Source organism: Schistocerca nitens, chromosome 7 (assembly GCF_023898315.1).
Source record: "Schistocerca nitens isolate TAMUIC-IGC-003100 chromosome 7, iqSchNite1.1, whole genome shotgun sequence".
Lineage (NCBI taxonomy): Eukaryota > Metazoa > Arthropoda > Insecta > Orthoptera > Acrididae > Schistocerca > Schistocerca nitens.
In genome coordinates this window covers 434,487,883-434,506,721 of record NC_064620.1, presented here as the reverse complement: position 1 = coordinate 434,506,721, position 18,839 = coordinate 434,487,883, and the positions used below count along the sequence as shown (strand labels likewise).

Sequence of the window (18,839 nt, the reverse complement as noted above, 5' to 3'; positions counted from 1 at the left end):
TTGAAAATGACTAAAAGCTGAAAACGCAGTACTGTCTTTTTGAAAATAAAGAATATTAACATTCGACGGGGACCATGACATCTTCAAAAAATGCCTTACTCTACCTTTAATCAGCCAGTCTTAAACCATTAATGACTTATTTCACACATCAGCATGTGGCTTAACGCAAAGTTTCGTTCAAAAATGGTACAAATGGCTCTGAGCACTATGCGACTTAACTTCTGAGATCATCAGTCGCCTAGAACTTAGAACTACTTAAACCTAACTAACCTAAGGACATCACACAAATCCATGCCCGAGGCGCAAAGTTTCGTCTTTCACTGGTTTATCGTTTGTAAATGTTGGCTTGTTGTCAAAAAGTTCTCAATATATGAGGCAGGCATGACATTCTCTTTAATCATTAAGTTTACGTCTTGTATCATAATTAAAGATAAATGAGAAGGTAACGATACAAAGTCGCAACACTGCGCAGTGGCCAACTTGGGAAAGAAGATTTGGAGGTGCGTCGGATTCCACTGCCAGAAACTGGACTGGTGGGTTTCGTCATTCCGCGTATTTCTTAAGGCGGGACTGTGCTCCAGAGCGGGCGCTCTCGGGTCACATGTGGCGGTGGTCAGTCGCGTGGGAGGGGCAGAGTGGCTCTGGTGCACTATATAAACGCCGAGCGCATCGTCTGTAGCTATCAGTCGCATCTCGGTCAACTGAAGAGAACTCCCATCATGACTTGTCAGGTGAGCAAGGCGCTGTTGTAAGCATCTCAGTGATAAGTTTTCAAGACCAGAGCCTTTAGGGTAGAATAGAGCTCATATCACAGCAGCCACAGAGAAATAGGCACCTGCTTACACTTGATTACGTCACTTTTTGTCACCTTTCTAACTTTATCACTCCGACTGAGCAGGTTCTTATAAGCAAATATATCTTTTAATATAGATGTAGCGGAATTGCATAAGTTTGCCCTTTTTATGCGAAGTTTTTTTAGTCATTAGTCTACTGACTGGATCTTCGTGGCTTACCACGGATTCCTATTCTGTGCCAACCTCTTCGTCTCAGCGTAGCACTTGCACCCTATATCCTAAATTATTTGTATTCCAATCTCTGTTTTCCCCTACAGTTTTTGCTCGCTACAGCTTCCAGTGGTACGATGGAAGTTATTCCTTGATGTCTTAACACATGTGCTGTTATCCAGTTCGTTCTACTTGCCTGTGTTATCCATATGATCCTTCTCTACCGATTCTGCGGAGAGCCTCCTCATTCCTTACCAGTGCACCTAGTTTTCAGCATCCACCTATAGAATCACATTTAAACCGCTAGATTCTCTTCTTTACGGGATTTCCCGTAGCCTCTGGTTCACTGTGGGTCAAGGCCGAGGTGCAGGGGATATCTTCCTCTTCACTAAATCTGAACTGCAGTCATCACAGCTACGAAAAGTAGATTTCTCTCTAGAAACATTAGGTAACTGTTATCACTTTATTTTGAGTGTGCATAAGTCTACAGTTGTGAAAGGTGATTAGCTGTACAATTTCAGATATATTTTCTCCAAGTTCCGTGCTTCACACGTACGTAAGTATAGCGGGGTCTCCTCGGCCGGAGTAGAACGTTCATAAAAAAGTGTTACGTGCCACAAACGAAATTTCTCGTTTAGAAGTTCGTCAAATTCCTGTGTAAACCTAAGCCTTTAGTGACCGATACCTCCAGCGACGTCAGAGCTACCAACTTAAAAACGCAGTCTCCAGCGACGTCAGAGCTACCAACTTAAAAACGCAGTCGGTATAGCCATCAGATCTTGTCTTTCTTTTCACATCTTTTCACAGGATTCTAAGACATGACTGTGTCTGTCGTTTTCTGTCGTCATAACCCTCGTACTGGAAGGTTTACTCCAATATACATGATGTCATTTGCGACTTTTAGTCTATGTCAGTGGAGATGCTTCTTTAACCAAGTATGTCCTCAGCTTAAATTACTTGGAGGCTTTTTCTCAGTGTTCAAAACACTGGGCTATTTCACTTTGAGGGTTGGGTCGAGAAGAGGTGGTGGGGGGGCGCGGGTGGGGGGGGGGGCGGGGGTGTCAGCACATAGTCCGGTGGAGGTGGTGGAGGGACCAGAAGTCCTGTTAAGATCTCCAGCTGCTTGCCTAAATGACGTGATGCGAACTTCGATTTCATTCCCTCAACAACGGCGCGACACATTAATTTTCTCACCATTGGCCAGTAGGGAACGTTGTTAACTGCTCCTTGATAGACGCAGTTGAGTGATATTCTGTTGCATAACTGCTTCAAAGAGTAACATGGAGTAATTCAGAGATTAAAAATTCAGAATGTTTTCTTATAAAACCTGTAATGCGTCGATAAGTATATTTACACATAGATCTGTATAAATAGTAATTCAAAAGGTTGCCCAGGAATTAAAGGAACTTGTAGAGAAATCGAAATACGAGTACGATAGCTTTCAAACTGCGACTTACGGTCTTGAAAGTAATCCTGAACCAGTGAAAACTTCAGAATGTCAGAACAACAAGGACAATGAATGTACACGCGCCGTAAGTTCAGAGAAGCTAATGTACTGCTTCTGTGTGCTTACAACTACTTTTGGGGGAGCATATCGAAAGCCTCGTGTACGTGACGCCAGTTCCCTACGAAGGACACTTATAGATACTTGCAGCGTCTGATGAGGTTCGTGCTATGCCTGGTGCACTCGGCAGAGTACACAATTAATTTTTTACGAAGATATTATGTCTGAACTGAATGTGGTGCTCACTATTTTGAACACCTGCAACATTGTTGAGTGAAAGTTACAGTGTATGTGCTGAACTTAAGGCGCATATGAATCGAATGTCCTTCTTGCTTACGTCCAAAAGCTCTTACTAAGTCAGGATTACTTCCAAAACGTAAGTTCCTAGTTCAAAACTAATGTATGTCATCTCCTGTATTAGCTCGTTTAGTTTGTGCGCAGTCTTTTGAATCAGCATGCATATAATTTGGCAGTCATTGTACAATGCATGGTGGAAATTACCTCGAGCTAATACTACCCACTTTCTGTCCAGTTCCATTTGCGTATGAGGCCACGCAAGGAATGATCATCTTTATTTCTAAGTGCGTACAAAGTCGGGCATAGAAACTGGGAATTTACTTCTCAAACAAAATATCGCGATATTTGACCTACATTACGGAGAACATACCTCTGCATGGCCAAAAAGGTACTTTCTCGAATGAGAAACCGGTGCCAAGTCTCAGTTAGGCCTTGGAAATTGCAACGTTCGGTTACACTGGGTCATCTCTAGTCAACCTACATCTGAACACATGCTCCACAGACTACTGTAAAGTACACAGCGGTGGGTATTTAGTACCAGTATTAGCAATTTTTCTTTCTTGTTTCACATACTTACTGAGCAAGGGAAAACGGATTCTTTGTAGTTTCTTATTCTTATAATCCATCCGCGAAATATACGATGCAAATAATACAATTGTTCCACACTCTTTCTAGAATGTCTGTGTCCTAAAATTGCCCAACAGGATTTCGTGAAACAACTTTCCCTTTCTTCCAGGGACACCTATTTACCTTCCACAAACACTTCAGTTACACTTCTCTATGATATGTACCGATGTGTTGGCGACGCGGATATATAAATTCCATATCTGCTTTAACGACTAACTGCTGGGGTGGTCAAACACTAATGATCTAGAATTGCTGTAGTAGTGTCTTTAAGCAATTTTCCTTAGAAATGCCCCTTAATTTACCAGAACCCTACGCTCAAGCTTCCTATTCGCACACTATATTACAAATTCCACGGCATGTCTGTTCGTAATATTACTCACAAATTTTCAAACGATGTGATGGACACTACTGCATTGGCACTAATATACACTCCTGGAAATGGAAAAAAGAACACATTGACACCGGTGTGTCAGACCCACCATACTTGCTCCGGACACTGCGAGAGGGCTGTACAATCAATGATCACACGCACGGCACAGCCGACACACCAGGAACCGCGGTGTTGGCCGTCGAATGGCGCTAGCTGCGCAGCATTTGTGCACCGCCGCCGTCAGTGTCAGCCAGTTTGCCGTGGCATACGGAGCTCCATCGCACTCTTTAACACTGGTAGCATGCCGCGACAGCGTGGACGTGAACCGTATGTGCAGTTGACGGACTTTGAGCGAGGGCGTATAGTGGGCATGCGGGAGGCCGGGTGGACGTACCGCCGAATTGCTCAACACGTGGGGCGTGAGGTCTCCACAGTACATCGATGTTGTCGCCAGTGGTCGGCGGAAGGTGCACGTGCCCGTCGACCTGGGACCGGACCGCAGCGACGCACGGATGCACGCCAAGACCGTAGGATCCTACGCAGTGCCGTAGGGGACCGCACCGCCATTTCCCAGCAAATTAGGGACACTGTTGCTCCTGGGGTATCGGCGAGGACCATTCGCAACCGTCTCCATGAAGCTGGGCTACGGTCCCGCACGCCGTTAGGCCGTCTTCCGCTCACGCCCCAACATCGTGCAGCCCGCCTCCAGTGGTGTCGCGACAGGCGTGAATGGAGGGACGAATGGAGACGTGTCGTCTTCAGCGATGAGAGTCGCTTCTGCCTTGGTGCCAATGATGGTCGTATGCGTGTTTGGCGCCGTGCAGGTGAGCGCCACAATCAGGACTGCATACGACCGAGGCACACAGGGCCAGCACCCGGCATCATGGTGTGGGGAGCGATCTCCTACACTGGCCGTACACCACTGGTAATCGTCGAGGGGACACTGAATAGTGCACGGTACATCCAAACCGTCATCGAACCCATCGTTCTACCATTCCTAGACCGGCAAGGGAACTTGCTGTTCCAACAGGACAATGCACGTCCGCATGTATCCCGTGCCACCCAACGTGCTCTAGAAGGTGTAAGTCAACTACCCTGGCCAGCAAGATCTCCGGATCTGTCCCCCATTGAGCATGTTTGGGACTGGATGAAGCGTCGTCTCACGCGGTCTGCACGTCCAGCACGAACGCTGGTCCAACTGAGGCGCCAGGTGGAAATGGCATGGCAAGCCGTTCCACAGGACTACATCCAGCATCTCTACGATCGTCTCCATGGGAGAATAGCAGCCTGCATTGCTGCGAAAGGTGGATATACACTGTACTAGTGCCGACATTGTGCATGCTCTGTTGCCTGTGTCTATGTGCCTGTGGTTCTGTCAGTGTGATCATGTGATGTATCTGACCCCAGGAATGTGTCAATAAAGTTTCCCCTTCCTGGGACAATGAATTCACGGTGTTCTTATTTCAATTTCCAGGAGTGTATTTTCCTTTTGCGTCTAACGTATCAAATTTTGCATAATGTGAGCTGTTTTCCAAATATTAAGTATCAGCCTCACATGCGGACATATACAGATAACAATCTCATTTCGAATCGAAGTGTCAGGCAGGTAGTGAATTTTTTCTGTACTTAGCGTTGTCTTCGAAAGTGCAGTTACCTTTATCATAGACTAAAATATTCTTAATGTGGAAAACGTGTTTGGGGTATACGGCAAATCAGTTGATCGTAATTGCTATTTCGCTGTGTAGAGCTTGGTTATTACCTTACATAACGTGTGTAGAAACGAATATCGTGCAGTACAGATACTTAAGAGAACTAATTCTACTCTTGCTTTAGAGTTAAATGCGCTGCATGGATGGGTATCTAATTTCGTTTTTCTCTGTGAGTGTGTTCTAAACCACAAGGTAGACTGACTGAAAGCCCTAACTTAGCACAGGCTTCATATGCAAAGATCAGGCAGAAACTAATGCGTTGTGATATTTTAAATCTTATTTTACAAGAAGAGAAAATGTCATATACGTAGGGTAACATCTACAGCATTCACAATTAATTTGTTACTTTTCAATATTATACAGTTTTATTCCACCCTGTATACCTCTGCGAAAAATATTGTGATCCTGCTTACTCAGCGACTGACTCAAAGAATTTTTCAAGATCACTTCATATTATAAGTGATGCTCCCAATGAGCTTCTTTGAGTGGGCTGAACAGATGCTGCAGTGGCGGGTGATTTGGTCTAGATGTTAAGATGCAGTATAAATCTCTGAAGTCGTTGCTATTCATCTTCTGTACAGCGATGAACCCATCGTGTAACGTTACTCACATCTACCGTGGCATCTCCATATACTTTTTTGAGGCTTTATGATTGCGACTGGTTTTAATGCAGAAAGGAATACAATGGCAGAATGTTGTGTTGAACGTAAGTCAATGTCGACCCGTTTCAAAACATATACAGTGCCGGAATCGCTTGATGGTGGACTCTGGGACTCTGTTACTGGAGTAGGAGGTTTTCGGAGTGCACAGAATTGACGATTAATATGTTATCAACTTAATGTAAGAGAAAAAAAAGATGCATTACTTTCTGAGTTGCCCTTGTACATTCCTTCGGAAATACCCCACCCTCTCCTACGATAATGTGGTCACGTAGGAGTGCGTGGATAGCACTCTGTCGATGAAATGGACGTGACCGAATTCAATTTTTTGTTCAATGTAACTGAATCGATTGCAAATACAAGCTGTCAAAGGCATAAGGCTTCAATCTCAGATTTAATACTTTCGCTGTAAGGAATCCTAATTCCTCGCCAGGTCGATCATGTCTTCCTTGAAGTGATATGAAGGAGTGCTATTTTGACCTGTAACAAGTGAACGAATTTCTCCAAGCATCTAATGAAACTGATATTTATAGCGAAGAGATTATTTCCGTGAATGAATAAAAGTGCGTGTGGGATCGCATGGCAATAATGAAGATTTGTAGCAGAATAAAGATGTTGCTGAATAGTGGCATGCTAACATCTTATTGTCGAAGCATCAACCGACCAATATTTCTATCCTGTTATCTAAAATCCTGTTATCGAAACTCCACAGTGGCTCGCCTGCGCACCTTCCTGGACTGCGACACTGGAGGACAGAGAGTGGCTTAGTCAGAACATATGACTTTTTTCCTAAATGAGTCTCTATTTGTTCGGTATTGTGTATGATGTAATGAAACAGATAAATTCACTGGTGGACCGGTACTTGAATCCGAAACACTGTATTTAATGTTTAGAAGAGATTAAATCTATAAGTCACGTCTTACGACTGTTGTTACAACTCAGTATATCAAAACATACAGATTTCATTAATAAAATGAAGCAACGACTTCCCCGGACTTATTTTAGAGCGCACTCCTAAACGATCTCGTTTAATCTCGACTAAAACCGGTGCGCCACCTGACGCACTGTCTGGATAATGTGCCGGAGTATCATGCAGTGATTGGAACATGACTTGCCTACTGCCTATGAGGGTGCTTGTTCGCCCACAACGTCGCAGGCAGCGCTTGTGCTGGACGCGAAACACCACGTAGAGACGACAGTGACAAGTGAGAGGTGTGCATTGTTCACGTGGTGAGGCAGGCTGTGTTGCCCGCAGGCGGTGCTGCTGTGCGTGTGTGCGGCGGTGGGCGTGGCTACAGCGGGCTTCCTCGGCTCCCCGGCCATCTCCTACTCGGCGGCTCCCGCTGTCCACGCGGCCCCGGTGCTTCCAGGTAAGGGTGCAGCACCCGTCTGCCAGCTGCCAGCACTGTCTGCTAACTATTCTCTCCACAAGCCATACAACGAAGTTTTCTTTGTAATTTATTGATTAATGTTTCACTGAAGGTCATACATCTGTTTACATATCAGATGAATATAACATATGCTATTTGACCGTATTACTATTGTCTTGGTACATTCGAAGTTTGATAGGCATCTTTGTTTGATTACACACAAAAATTTTATTTACGAGTGTAAACAACTAAAGATGCCTATCGAATTTTTAGTCTACCAAAATAATCGTTATACAGTCAAATAACATTTCTTATCTTAGTCTGATGTCAATGCGTATGTGTCATTAAATGGAAACTACAGTCAAAATCGAAATGTTTTATTTCCAACAGATAGATACATCCTCGAGCTACTCTACTGCACAGTCACAGTGCCAGCTTAGTCATTTGTCGTACCGTAGTTCAACTGTCCATTATCCTCTTCACAGAAGATAGCCGCCTGCGCTTTCCACTAATTCTCTATGGTTCGAAAATGGTTCAAATGGTTCTGAGCACTATGGGACTTAACATCGAAGGTCATCAGTCCCCTAGAACTTAGAACAACTTAAACCTAACTAACCTAAGGATGTCACACACATCCATGCCCGAGGCGGGATTCGAACCTGCGACCGTAGCGGTCGCGCGATTCCAGACTGAAGCACCTAGAACCGCTCGGCGACACCGGGCGGCAATTCTCTATGCTGTTTGATGTTTGTACCGGCGTCTTGATATTCAGCCGTTCATGAGGGCGGAGATGAAAATCAAAGGGAGCCAAGTCCGTACTGTGTGGTGGGTGACCAAACACTTCCCACCGAAAACGCCGTGGGGGCATCTTCATTTCCCCTGCAGCGTGCGGTCGAGATTCGTCATGAAGAAGGAAATGCATAACAAATACATTATGTGGACTGCTTGAAGTCAGGCAAAATATCTCATCAGTCCTCATACTTGGCGGGAGACACTGTTTTCTCGGCATTGTTACGTGCTCAGCGTGCGCTCAGAACTGAAAAGAGTGAAGTAATGGGATCGACGAGAATACTGGAGACACTGTCCAACACATGTGTACAAAGCTTCATCGGATTTTCACTGTGGTTTCCGTTTTCCGACTGATCGGACGTTAATAAACGAATAAATCCCCTAAAATGTACAGTGAAACATTAAAAATGCAGGTAATGAGTCCAGAATTGTTGAGGATGTTCGAAACTAGTCAGTAATAAAAATATTATATGCAACTCTGAAGGAAACCTTAACTATCACAAGTCTAACACAACGTTGGAATTAAGTAAAGCTTACTTTTTTATTTCTATTCTTCTTCTTCTTTCTTTTTTCTTCGATTTCGGTCATCTATTGAGTACGCGAAGTAACTTCGTATAATTTTGTCTTCCTTCACTGGTTCTTTTCGTCTCTCATTTGTCTACACGCTGATGTAGTTACTGAACTTTCAGGACAAATCCCCAAACTTCATAACCTTGTTTGGAAAAGTTGACCTGTCTAGAATATCTTCTTTAGTGCTGCGTGTCGTTTCATTTATCTGGAGCAGTTCATTTGTGTTTTGGGGCTTTTGTCGAAATGGTTGAATACTAGTTTTTTTAGTAATTATTTTCCGGTTCCTTCGAACAAAATGACCATAAAATGATTTTTTTTGGACACTCTAATTTTATTAAGTTGTGTAGTATTTTATATTTGTTTTTACTTAGAGTGATTTCATTACAAAAATATCTTTCGTTAATTGATAAGCCATGATCATTTCATGGGATATATTTTTGTTTTCTTCTTTATCTATACCGTTTGGCTGAATTATTTCACCGATCAATCGTAGTCATTCAGTCGGATTGTGGTAACATATCTTCTGCGTAGGAATTTTGTAGCATTGTTAATGTTCGTTACGAATTTTGATTTTTCGAAAGACATTTGTAATGCAGGCTTTCCCGCCTTCTCTTTCAAAAGGTTTATTTGCTCAGCTCCTGTAACTATGGTTTCGCCTCAGGAGAGGGTACAACGGCTTTACGACAACCTTCCCTGGGCGAATCGCGTCATACATCCAGACGACAGCCACGGTAAATACTGATGAGAGGACCCATACTGCCAAGCTGTTTTTAAACTAGGCTCGATTCTATACTCAGTGAAATAACATCACATACCTTCTGAACTCACACAGTTTCCTCTTCCCTTTTTGATTGCATCACTTCTTTTGTCAGATGGTGTATAAAGGGTCCAATTATAGGAAGATACGTCACGGCCTCATCTTCCCTCTTTCCTTCTAATAATTATTACTTATTTGTACTTTATGACAGGAATTTCCAGCTTTTGCTGCTCGGGGGCATTAAAACAACACGAGGGCGAAAGATGAAGGTTTATGCCGGACAGGAATTAGAACTCGGATTACTTACTTTATCCGTGCGGTCGCCTCAACCGTTTCGTCTGTCCGAGGATGTCTCACGTCTGATACAAATCTCTTTATGCCGCACACTACGGTGTAGTGTCTCTTTCCACAATTCCTTTCGCTCGCAGTCCTACTATACTCCCACGAGAGGCCGGACATTATTGTGGATGTGCACTGAAAGATTCACACGGTGTCAGGCGCAGATATTATAAAGGTGTGCGGTCTATTCTTTCGGACATGCATGTCCAAAAGGACAGACACACCATACCTACATAATAAATATTTTTGTGGCCAACTTTTTAGGGACTGGTCAGCGGGCACTGCGTCAGCAACAACAATGCTAGCGTACGACCGGCAAGCGCAGTGACTAGCGTCGAATAATCGTCACCGTTGCCGACAGGAGCGCTGGCGGCGGCCGGGGCTGACCCGGACTACGACCCGAACCCGCAGTACAGCTTCAGCTACAGCGTGAGCGACGCGCTGACGGGCGACGCCAAGCAGCAGCAGGAGAGCCGCAGCGGCGACGCCGTCCAGGGCAGCTACAGCGTCGTCGAGCCGGACGGCGCCGTCCGCACCGTGCAGTACTCGGCCGCGCCCGGCGCCGGCTTCAACGCCGTCGTCTCCCGCTCCGGCGGCGCACCACCGCCTCCCGCGCCCGCCAGGGTCGCCGCACCCGCGCCCCTGCCCGGTGGGTACCACTCCGGTGTAGTCGTAGTATCTGAGATGTACAGCCACCTAATTAACGAAATAACATTTTAAAGAATTTCAAACCACTGAACTTAAAATATTCTGCGTTGTTAGACCGCGTCATATTTCTTCTAAACGATCAACGTTTCTACCATTCAGCTGGAACCGTCTTCAGGATCCTGTTGTGTCCACAGTAGATTGAGCACTTAATGTGCACTTAATCTATAGTGGACACCACAGGATCCTGAAGATGATCCCAGCAGAGGGGTCGAAACGTCGATCGTTTAGAAGAAATATGACGCGGTCTAACAGCCTAGAAGATTTTAACTTCAGTATTAACGGCCACGAAAGCCTGCAGACTGTTTGACTGGGTTAAAGTGTTTCTAGAATAGCTTGTAAAATGAACTTCCGATCTACACTAACAGAGTGTTGCAGGACCATTACGGCCCAGTGTAGATGAACAGAGTGGTCAGAAACAGTCTGAAAATCTTTAAAGGGTGTTTCAGAATAGGCTTTACAGAGAAATAACTGTAAAAAAATCTTTATGTTACGTCGTTTACGAATTAATTATCACTTAGCCAATCAGGTCGCTGTGCGCGTAAATTCAAGCGGCCCTCCACAGACGTCGCCAAAGCGCGTTCGTCTTTTGGTTTTCCAAAACGGAATGAGAGAACGATATGAAAGCTGGATGTCGGGCGCTAGTAAGGATCGAACCTTAGCGAAAGCCTGAGCAGTGTTGTGCGCCATCATCAACAAAAACTGTACCTGTATGCGTATCCAGCGGGCTGCTGGAATCCGCACTCGCAACGGAGGAGGAGGAGGAGGATATTGATGTTTAACGTCCCGTCGACAACGAGGTCATTAGAGACGGAGCACAAGCTCGGATTAGGGAAGGACGGGGAAGGAAGTCGTCCGTGCCCTTTCAAAGGAACCATCCCGGCATTTCGCAACGGCATGAGTGGCTAATTTCAATGTTAATTAACTCTGAAACGGTGCAAGATATCCATCTTTTTATTAACAATTATTTCTCTGCATAACCTACACTGCAACACGCTTACAAGCTTTTCATATTGTTTCTGACCAGCCTGTATATCTTAAGCGCAAATATTTGCACACAGATTTAAGACTTTTTAATTCTGCGTTTACTGAGATGAACTGTATGAAAATCTTCACTAAACGATGAATAGTCGCTTTTCACAGCTATATTTATCCCTCCCTGCGTGATTCCGACAACACTCACAAAAATGAACAACTGAATTCCTTAAAAAGGTAATAATTACCACATAATTGTTTTACCCGCTTCCAAAACTGTTATTAATGAATTGCACAATCTGAATGATACTTCAAGTTGTTATTTCAATCGCTTATGACTAATTTTTGTAATTTTCCTGTTTGAGTTTCAAAGTCCATAAACAGAGAAAGAATAATTAGTAACAGTATTTACAAATTTAAAATCAATTTCCGTCAATCAGTAGACGAGTCAATAAAATGTCCAACCCATACGTAAACACTGAAAGCATTAACAATGTTACAATTTAGTGAGCTGAAAACAAATACAGTTGATTAATAGTCAAGCATTGAACTATCGCTACCACCTTGAGCTTAGCCCAGACATAGCTCAATCCCTTCTGTCAGCTCAGACTACTCAAACATATGCAGGATAAAATCTAAAACCACTCAGGCAAAATATCGGACTCCGAAAGATTTGATAACCTTACCTGCGAACGTCACACGTTTTTATATTTTGACTCAATAATCTTTGATTAAAAGAAATTTAACGTATGAGTGTTTAAAACAGACCAACCAATTCAAAAAAAAATTAAACTTTCCTGGCAGTTTTAATATACGCGTCTCTAAAAACGAAACACACAATTTAAAAGAGATTAATTATTTTTATACCCAGGAATGATTTCACGAAACAGTAAAAGAGTTTCAGTATGCCGCTTACTGCGTTTTACAAGTGGGCTTAGCAATAAAAGTTTCTGGTAACTAGGACTGCTGATCTGCATTGAGGGCTAAGACAAATATAACAGACACTAATAAAAACTAGACAGCGTTATATGCGAGAATCCAAATTAAATATCTCTAACAAGGGTTCGCTAAATTAATACGTATTTTCGAAAATGACAGACAGTACTAAAATCACACGTGACAAAAAGAGGTCACCGTTTCTTCATGTCCCGGTCCTTGACTGTTTAGTAAATACTGGCAGCTAGGCATCCACACAGGGAAGCAAGAAAAATGAGCACGATGTCGACTGTGAAGACGCAAACTCGGAACCACAAAAGATGTGAGAAGCAGTAATTTTTGAGTGTCCCAGGATCTTCATCTGGAATGTGACCAACCGAACCTCCGTCCATGGTGAACAATTCTAGTTACCACGCCGAACGGCAACAAACGAATCCTTAGCATAGAGCATGCGTGCGGCTAAATCCGCACGGCGGAGCGTTTGCTCTGCCTCTGACGGGATGCTGGTGAACCCGATCGCCGTGGTGCAGAGTGCAGAGAAGTGCAATGAGCAGCAGGTATCGATACTAACATACACACTGCTCACCCGTCGATATCAATCTCCCTTTTTCAAATGGATTCATAGTGATTTTTGGCGCTAGATTCGTGGTTCTAAATGAGATCAATTCGGTGGCGTTTCACTCTTCAATGCATAGTTACTAGTTTCAGAGTAAATACAGGGTTTGACAATTAAGACTTCTCTGTTTAGAACATGAAACCAATTTCTGTTTTATCAAAATTCCATTCGAAAAAGTTGATATGACACCTCTACAAATAGTAAAGCTGAAGGACAAGAATATATGTCATTTAATGACGACGTTTTCAGAATTCAGTACAGTGAAAAAAAGTCAAGCTAAGTTAAAAGATTCAGGAAATGTATAAGGTCAATAGTTTTCGCTTAGGTGAATCTCACTACACTCCTTAATATTAGGAAAGGGCAGTACACCAGATAGTGTAATGGAGGTGGAGGAAGAAATAGGATCTTCAGTGGTAGTGTTTCGTCGCCCCTACTCCGGTTTGTAGTGGCATTATTCAGAGCCTTTGTGTTAGATTCGTCGTGTTTGCTGCGAGTGGCGGTGGTTACTTCGTATTAGATTACATATATAAGGGATGTACAAATGAAAAGATACGAAACATCGTAAGAACCAATCCAGTTGAATTTTGTATATACTTCTTTGGGATAAAGTAGTGAGACTTTTAGGCAAGCGGCTGTAATGTCGACACCTACATCTGGAAAACTCAAAGCTATGCCTTTAGCAGGCAAGGCCTTTTTCGACGTCCGAGATCCGATACTCACTGAATTCCTATAGCACGGAAAAACTATTGACACTTACGTGTACTGTCAGATACTCCGCAGTCTATTCAAGCCCATCAGGATAAAACGGTCTTGCCTGCTCGCGGAGGGGGTGAGTCTCCTTCACGACAACGGTAGTCCATTCGTCTCCACGGTCAAACGAAATGTGATGGCCAAGTTCAAGCGGAGGCAGCTTGGGCGTCCGTCCTGCAGTCTGTACATGTCACGATGGTTCGCTAAAATAACATCTCAAAGGGAAGTGCTTTAACTCGGACGACAAACTGAAGGACACAGTGGAGGAACGGCTCCTGTCACAGCCACGGGAATTCTGGGAACAGGAAATCCTTAGACTTGTGAAACGTTGAGATAGTTATGCTGAAGCCTCTGGTAATTACTTTTGAACAAAACTTCACTTATATCCATGGTGTTGTTTCGTTCTTTTCCTTTTGAACACCCATCTTAGGTCTATGCCTTGACGACGTGCTAATTTATTAAAACTGATAATCAGTTTCGAATTTGCAGGCATCATCGTAACTAAAAGCTTCAGCAGCAACACACATGTGCGTAATTAGTACTGATGAAGACAGGAAGCCTGAAAGTTGTTATCAGTTTTAATAAAGTATCATGAGATCAACACAAACACTTGTATAACCTAATATGGTAGAGAGGTCGTCTGTGTCCTCAATAGGTGAAAACGTCCGCATTCTGCACCTTTGTCTTACAACCGCCGTGCTTGTTGTGGTGTTACAGGCCGCCTGGTGCCGCTGCCCTTCGCCCTGCGGCGGTTGGCACCTCTCCCACCCCCAGCCGCCCCCGCAGCTGTGATCGTCAAGGCTCCTGCAGTGATAGCCGCCCCCGCTAAGATAGCGCTGGCGCCCCCAGCCGCTCTGCACGGCGCGCCGCTCAAGAGCTCGCACACGGCCGTCACCACGTCACACGCCAGCTACCAGTACTGAGGAGCACCGTCCCGTCTTGTCTGTAAATAACATCATAGTAGCCAATCACTTGTAACATATTTGTGCAAACTATTTAAAAACTCAAATAAAAACGACGAGTTCCACTTAATGTATGTATCAGTTTCTTGTAGTAAAACTAAACAGTAACCAATTTGATTCCGGCCTAATTAAAATATCACACAAAAGCTACTATTGTAACTTAGGTTCTGCGCCATTTGATGTGGATAATGTGACTTCTTTACGTTGACAACAAACTACAAGGTGCCTCTGAAATGTCTGTGCGAAAAGGAGCGCTACTCCAAAGAGTACCAGAGACAGTTACACGTAAATATTACAATTACTGATGTATGAGGTCTTCAACTTTGCTGCCGCCGTTTTGCATTAGATGGCAACAGCGGCAAGTGGTGGTGCCGGTGGTAGGTCGTAAGTGTCATACAGAAGCTTGGGCATTTGTAAACATAATGGCATCGGAATATTAATCGATTTATGATTGCATCATAAAGTTTTCACGACTGAATATGTCAACTTACGAGCCCATTTCCCGTCATTTCCGGTACGTTTTTATTTTCTGCTTTGACATGAAGAAATCTGCGGCTGGGTGAGACCTACGGTGAGACAGCTATTAGTGAAAGAACTAGCAGAAAATGGTTTTAACTTTTCAAGAACTGTGGTTTTGACGTTGAAGACTGGATGGTGGAGGAGGAGAGAAGACTGTCGAAGCTGCTGAAATCAATAGACAGTTCAAATGGCTCTGAGCACTATGGGACTTAACAGCTGAGGTCATCAGTTCCCTAGAACGTAGAACTGCTTAAACCTAACTAACCTAAGGACATCACACACATCCATGCCCGAGGCAGTATTCGGTAGACAGTAACAGGGGATAGTTATCTAAAGTGTGCGTTGCGTTTGAACCGAGTACTGAGAGCCAAACGAAGACATACAGCCATTGAAATGTAAAGGTGATTTTACAGCATGATAATGCTCTACCACTAGTCATGATAATGCTCAACTTACTTAGAAAAGTAGAAATGGGAAGTCCTACCCGACACGTCGTATTCTCCAGGTATTGGTCCCTCTGACTACCACCTCGTTGGATCAATTGCACACGACTTGGATGACCAACACTTCCAGTCATACGAGAAAGTGTAAAATTGGATCTATTTACTGATCTCCACTAAAGAAGCCCAGTTCTTACGCCGGGATTGGTATTTTGCCCGAAAGATGGAACAAAGTAGTGGACAGCGACAGCAAATACTTTGAATCGTAAAGTTTTTGCACGTTTTTCGCAATTAAGTCTCAAAAATGGTTCAAATGGCTCTGAGCACTATGGGACTCAACTGCTGTGGTCATCCGTCCCTAGAACTTAGAACTACTTAAACCTAAATAACCGAAGGACGTCACACACATCCATGCCCGAGGCAGGATTCGAACCTGCGACCGTAGCAGTCGCACGGTTCCGGACTGCGCGCCTAGAACCGCGAGGCCACCGCGGCCGGCCAATTAAGTCTCGAACATCGAGAAAAAAATATTGCAAGCTAAGTTGTAGAGCTAATTATTACAAATGATGCCGAAATACTGATTTATTCACTAACACAGATACCCAACATCGATATGATCGTTGCACAGATTGTCCTACCCTGTACCAGGTCTCTTTCAGGGATTAAGTTAAAATCGGCAAAATCTCCTTCCAGACTTATTCTCATCCATTGCTACGTATTGTCACTGGGCTTTTGATATCACGTCGGAATCGCCATCCGCGAGCGTGGTGATTCGTGTAATGAACGGATCGATTCTTCTGTGCCAGTGAGCTGTGATGGAACCGCTGAGCACGATGGAACTGGATTTGTCTGTAAAGGCACCGACCGCTGCTTGTATCCTGGTCTGCCCAGTGATGTGAAACTGTGCATTACTTGTTCCACGTGATTACTCACGTGCAGAATACATCTCATTATGCTAGCGGGTCTCCGTTGTAGGACGCTCGAATTGCTATATTAGCAGTCTAATTCCGCCAAGTGAGTAGGCTACCCCGTGCAACCGCCTTGCTAGAGGGAAGGCTAGCTTGCCCTGGAATTGCGAACACGTGACTCACAGTCACAATAGCTACGCAATTAAATTAGGCACAACACAAAGTTATGCTACAAAGTCTTCTCAATTCAGAATAATATTGTAACAGTAATGGTTATCGAGGCGCCAATTGTCTCCAGCCTGAGCAGAGACGTAACTAGCAACCAGCACAGTGAATAACAAGAAACAACATGTGTACGGCTTGACCTACAACATCCTTGTGCTTGCCTACCGTATCAATGAAGGCTCTGCTGCGTCCGCCTACGTAGCGCACTAGTAGCGTTACTGCCTACCATGCAAGAGGGCCCGTGTTCGAATCGCTGAAGGAGACTTAGTGTTGTGTGTCTTTCATCATCATTGACACGCAAGTCGTCCAAGTGGCGTCAAATAAAAAGACTTGCAAACGGCGGCCGAACCCTGAAGACGATATCCCAGCCAGTAAATTCCGTACGACCACTTTTTTCATTCATTTTTTTGCACTGTCGCTGCAAGAAATCCCATATCATCGAAGTCTATTTCATTGTTTCCACACCGCAGACGTAGTAGGGTTCGTATTGTCGCTCGCTCCTGATGACACTAAGCACGCTAACAGCGCAGCTTCCTGGGTAATTGCCTTGTGTAGCGGTTCACCTTTCGCACACGACTTCCCATCTCAACGTCGAGCGTCACATAGCGTCAGAGATGGCGGTAGTTGTCGTACCCTCCAGTTCCATGCTGCTACCTCGCAGCTTCTCTGGAGACGAAGGCTGTGCCGCACTATTGACGGGCGCAGCTAAAAACATTAGAAGTGGAAAGTTGCTAAACATATTTTACGTTAATCTGTAATCTCTTCACCCCTGACACACTCAGTATCCTCCATAAACTGTTTCGAATAACCTTGTGTTTCTTTGCTTCTAATGCTGTTCCCCTCTGCTTTTCAATTTAGTGCCAATTTAATTATTCCTAGACTCTCCCTTGTTTTGGCAAATATCTTTCGTAGGCCTCTTTTTGTATGTAGTCTTTCTAGTAGCTCTTCGTTTCGTACATTATCAGTGTACACAACTTTTAACATTCTTCGACAGCACGGAATTTCAAATGTTTCCAGTTCTCTCTTGCCTTGTTTTCCAATGATTTACGTACCGCTCACGTACAATATTGGGCTCGATATGTCTACTTTCAAGTACTTCTCCCGCATTTCCAAGTCAATATCTTGTACCAGTGCAGCTTTTTTCACCGAAGCCAAACTACTTCTGAAAAAAAAAAAAAATTAGAAGGGAGGAAAGAAGAGTTAACGTCCCATCGACATCGAGGTCATCAGAGACGGAACTCAAGCTTGGGTTTAAGAGGTATGGGGAAGGAAATGGGCCGACCTTTAAGCGGAAAAAAATCATAATTGTTATACGTGGATTTTAACCTTCTTCCTTCCGATGCGAGTCCTTTGCGCAAAAAATTATTTATCGGTGTGGAAGGTGGTGAAGACTGCCGCAGGTCGGATAGTAATGTTTAAAAAGAAGAAGAATTTGAGTTGATTACTGCTGTGGTTGTCTTACTTCCAAATATGATTCTTCTCATATTTATTTTCTTTAAACAAGTTTTCTTTTGCTACATTTACTGAGTAATCGTATTTTCTAAGTATGAGGATCATCATCTCTTCTGTTACTGTGTGATTCCCAGTCTTGACTAAAAGGAAGTCCTTATTCTCATTTATATTAATCTTCAACATCTCATACTTGATTTGTTTGTATTTAACCACATTCTGTGCTGTTCTACCCACTCCATTCAACACATCTTAACTTTTCTTTACATTTGACCGGAAGGGCTACATCCCCTGCGAACCTTAGCACTGGTATCTAATGCTCTTTACTCCTCTTTCGAATTTTTTTTTTCAGTTTATTC

The 18,839-nt window shown here is 43.8% G+C and overlaps 1 protein-coding gene across 1 annotated transcript; it reads left to right on the top strand.

The window, feature by feature from the left end:
* Window positions 1-698: 698 nt before the first annotated feature.
* Window positions 699-14,900, top strand: LOC126195674 (cuticle protein 7-like). Its single transcript, XM_049934301.1, has 4 exons — window positions 699-731; window positions 7,426-7,540; window positions 10,357-10,644; window positions 14,695-14,900. The coding sequence occupies exons 1-4, from the start codon at window positions 720-722 to the stop codon at window positions 14,898-14,900; spliced, it is 621 nt and encodes a 206-aa protein (XP_049790258.1). The 5' UTR covers window positions 699-719.
* The last annotated feature ends 3,939 nt before the right edge of the window (window positions 14,901-18,839 follow it).

Coding starts and splice junctions, on each gene's coding strand:
- LOC126195674 (XM_049934301.1), top strand. Junction 7,541..10,356: donor CGCGGCCCCGGTGCTTCCAG/GTAAGGGTGCAG, acceptor CGTTGCCGACAG/GAGCGCTGGCGGCGGCCGGG. Junction 10,645..14,694: donor CGCACCCGCGCCCCTGCCCG/GTGGGTACCACT, acceptor GTGGTGTTACAG/GCCGCCTGGTGCCGCTGCCC.